Here is a 3,937-nt window from a genome sequence, read left to right as displayed (position 1 = left end):
ATTTAAAAATATAATCTATCTAAATTAAGAATTTTTATACAATGGACCATCTCTAATCGATAATTTATGGACTAAGAGATCCCGACTGCAATTCGATCACGTCGGTGCGGCTACCGTCTGTATCCCATTCAGAGTAGAGTGTGCACACAGCACACTCTGATACTTTTTAAAAAATTATTTTTTAAAAAAAGTTGCACGTGTGGCACATTCTGAATGGGTGCGGGCCCGCACGGTTGGAATTAATCAAAGAATGGGAAGGGGGAGCTTGGCACGTGGAAAAAGAGAAGTGGGAGGTGGCGAAAACGGTTTCGGTAGAAGACAAATTTTGAAAGGAAAAAATATGAAAGAGAAAAATTATTATTATTATTATTATTATTATTATTATTTTATATTTATGTTAAGTTCAATTTAATTTAATTAATTCGAACCTAATATAATTTTAACTTGACGCTCAAGTTTTGTTTTTATGATTCATTTAATTTTAAAATTTTCAAACTAAAAGCTATCTATCTATATTTTAGGGATATATTGATAAATCCGAGATAAAGGAAAAATGAATATTTTCTATAAAAGGAGGCCGCAACTCTCCCCAATAGTTCATCCCTGAGAAAACGAATATGATCAAGGAAGGAAGCAATCGAGCACCACCCGAGGAGGTAGGAGACATCGTATCACTTCTCTCCACCGACGAGAGGGACTTCCTCATCCGGAATAATGGCGACAAGGTTTGTTCCCTTTCAGTACCCACTCTGATCTGTTGTAGTTTATGAGGTTCCTATCTCTTTGTAATGATATTGATTATTCATCTCATGTTTTGGCGATTGTAGAGTAAGATTTAGGTCGACCACTATAGAAAGTTTGGATCTTGTTCTTTGCATATCTATCACTCTAAGCTAAGCCTTGGTTTTGGAGATTTTCTTTGGTTCAAGAGATATGTTCGATGAGTACTTGATATGATTGTTCGGGATTTTGTTGAGGATAAGTACTCTTTCGGTGTGAAAATTTTGACCTATGCTTGATCTTTGATGAGAGATTTTATAGTAGTTTGTGGGAGTTGGATGAAAAGTTAGGATACACTTTGGTTGCCTTTCTCTCTCTCTTTCTTTTTTATTTACCTTCATTAATTTAGAAATGGAGGTAGTTGAGCATTCTTCGTTGCACTGCTCAATGAACAAATCTTTTATTGACAAGTTAGTAACAACTTGGGAGGTAGCTTAATTAGTACCAAAGTTAAATGAATAAGCTTTGAACGCAGGGAACACAGCTTGAGTGTTTTGTTTTGTGCAAATATCTTCTTTGTTCTCGAACCGTATCAGAATATCCTTTCAATACTCTTTCTACTTTATCTGCACTTCATAGTCGATGTCCTGTTGCATGTTAACATGACTGAGCTTATGAACAGGTTTGAAAATCATGCGACTAATCAGCTATTCACTTGTTTAGGTGGCTATTGGTAGTCTTGAAGGGAAAGTGATTGCTCTTTACTTTGCAGTCTCAGGGAGCAGACCGTTCACTCTTAGGCTGATTGAAGTGTATAGTGAGCTCCGCTCCTTGGACAATAACTTTGAAATTATTTTTGTAACTGATGAGACAAACGAGGACTGCTTTGATGAGGATTTCTCAGAAATGCCATGGTTAGCAATCCCATTTTCTGACACTTGGATGAGGGGAAAACTTGAAAATATTTTCTTAGCCACCAGCCTTCCCAACCTTCCCAACCTTGTCATCCTTGATGCCAATGGGAAGGTTCTTAATAGAAAAGGTGTTCAAGCTGTAAAAGGATATGGTTCAGAGGGTTATCCATTTACTGTCGAAAAGATCAGTAAATTGAGAGAGGAAATGGAGAATGCTAAGAAGGACCAAACTCTTCGCAGTGTCTTGGTTTCATCTTCTCGTGACTACTTGATTGCAAATGATAGATCTAAGGTGATGCAAATGTTCCAGTCGTTTTTTGAGATGTTTAATGTTATTGTTGACTAACATAAGTAAATGCCTCGACATGTATTAGTTAATTCTTTTTACTGAGATATATGCTGATTTTGATGTAGGTTTCTGTTTCAAATCTCGAAGGAAAAATAGTGGCCTTGTACTTCGCATGCAGGCGTTATGCTTGTTGCAATGTGTTTACTCCAGTATTTGCAGAAATCTATAGGAAGCTCAAGGAAATTGGAGAGAGCTTTGAGGTTGTGCTAGTGCGCTTGGACGGCGAATCTGATTATGATAATGCCATAGAAAGAATGCCTTGGCTTGCATTTCCTTTCAATGACAAACGCGGCGAAAAGCTTTTTTGCTATTTTGATCTCCAGGAAAATAACCATCATGCTATCATCTTGATTGGACCGGATGGGAAAACTATGAATGTTGATTTAATTGAACTTATTAAAGTGTATGGATTTGATGCATGGGAAGCTTTCCCGTTTTCTCAGAAGAAGTTGCATGAGTTTTCAGAGAAAGAAAAGGCCAAACTTGAGTCACAGACACTCGAGTCAATTCTTGTTTCAGGTGATCTGGACTATGTCATTGGCAAAAACGGATTGAAGGTAATGAATTTTTTTTGCTTAACGTGCGAACAACTTCCACATTGTCTAACTGAACTTTCCTTACTTTTCCTTATAAGCCGGTAGTTGAGCCTGTGTGGTAATATTCTTCCGTCAGGTTCCGATAAAAGAGCTTGTTGGAAAGACCATCCTCCTATACTTCTCATCAATGTGGAGGTGCGGCAATTACCTCCCTAAACTGGTCGAAGAGTATCACGAGATCAAGAATGCGGATAGCGAATTTGAGATGATCTACGTCTCCGGCGATTGTGATCAGGATTTATTTAACAAAGTCTTCTTACGCATGCCATGGTTGGCACTGCCTTTTGGTGATGAGAGACAGGAATCTTTGAACAAACGTATATTCAAAATCGGTTACCCCCAGAATTGTACCCTGGTTGCTATAAGTCCCACAGGACGAATAATTACCAAAGAAGCCAAGGAGTTGTTCATGATACATGGAACTGTCGCTTACCCATTCACTGAGGAGAGGATCAAAGAGTTGGAGCATCTTAAAGAAATGGCAAAGGGGTGGCCTGAGAAGATAAAGCTTGACCTCTATGATGAGCATGAACTTGTCCTTACCGGTTGCTTTTCTTATGACTGTAATGGCTGTAGAGAGATGGGACATAATTGGTCCTACCGTTGCGAACAGTGTGAATTCGACCTGCACCCAAAATGTGCACTGAACCAAAAAAGGAAGGAAGATGGAGAAAATGGCGAAGCTCATGGTGAAGTGACAGAGGAAGAATATGTGTATCTTGAAAAGAAGAGAGTAATATAAAAATGTGCCTTGTCCATGTTATAATTAGTTGGCCTCAGAAGGAAACTAAAATAATATTTAAAAATAATAGAATGAATTATAAAATAATTAAATCATTAGGAGTTAAATAATTGATCTTACTAATTAGTGTTTATATATTAGTTTCACAGGGAAATTAAGATGAAAAAAGTTATTTTAAAAATTAAAATGAATATTCCAAAGTACAGTTTGGTTAATATCTATCATTTATTTAATATTTTAAAGGATAGATGTTTATTTTTCATGTTGGATAATTCTTATCCAAGATCATAAAATAATGTCTAATTAACATAATCACTAAGATGTGAACTTAAAATAAAATAATTAAGTAAAAAATTAAAACAAGTGATTGATTTGGTCTCAAAAACCGCTAAGGTAAATTAGGATGCGCTCGCAGGGGACGGTAAAAATCTATCTGATAATTTAACAAATCTAAGATTTGATCCTTAAATATTTAAAAAATTGAGAAGGTATTTTACAACTGTATTATTATCCTGGCTAGAGGCTAGTGAAGTTACTTTTAACCAATGGCGGATCTAGGGGGGAGTGGGGGTGTGCTTGAGCACCCCTTTACTCTTGGAAAATTCCATCAGCATGC

The 3,937-nt window shown here is 36.7% G+C and overlaps 1 protein-coding gene across 1 annotated transcript; it reads left to right on the top strand.

Moving 5' to 3' along the window:
* The first annotated feature begins 570 nt into the window (after nucleotides 1-570).
* Nucleotides 571-3,345, top strand: LOC122014313 (probable nucleoredoxin 1-1). The gene is made up of 4 exons (XM_042570509.1): nucleotides 571-725; nucleotides 1,444-1,926; nucleotides 2,049-2,540; nucleotides 2,656-3,345. The coding sequence occupies exons 1-4, from the start codon at nucleotides 618-620 to the stop codon at nucleotides 3,319-3,321; spliced, it is 1,749 nt and encodes a 582-aa protein (XP_042426443.1). The 5' UTR covers nucleotides 571-617; the 3' UTR covers nucleotides 3,322-3,345.
* Nucleotides 3,346-3,937: the final 592 nt, after the last annotated feature.

Source organism: Zingiber officinale, chromosome 8B (assembly GCF_018446385.1).
Source record: "Zingiber officinale cultivar Zhangliang chromosome 8B, Zo_v1.1, whole genome shotgun sequence".
Lineage (NCBI taxonomy): Eukaryota > Viridiplantae > Streptophyta > Magnoliopsida > Zingiberales > Zingiberaceae > Zingiber > Zingiber officinale.
The sequence above is the reverse complement of the archived record's forward strand: the minus strand, read 5'-3'. Positions and strand labels throughout refer to the sequence as shown.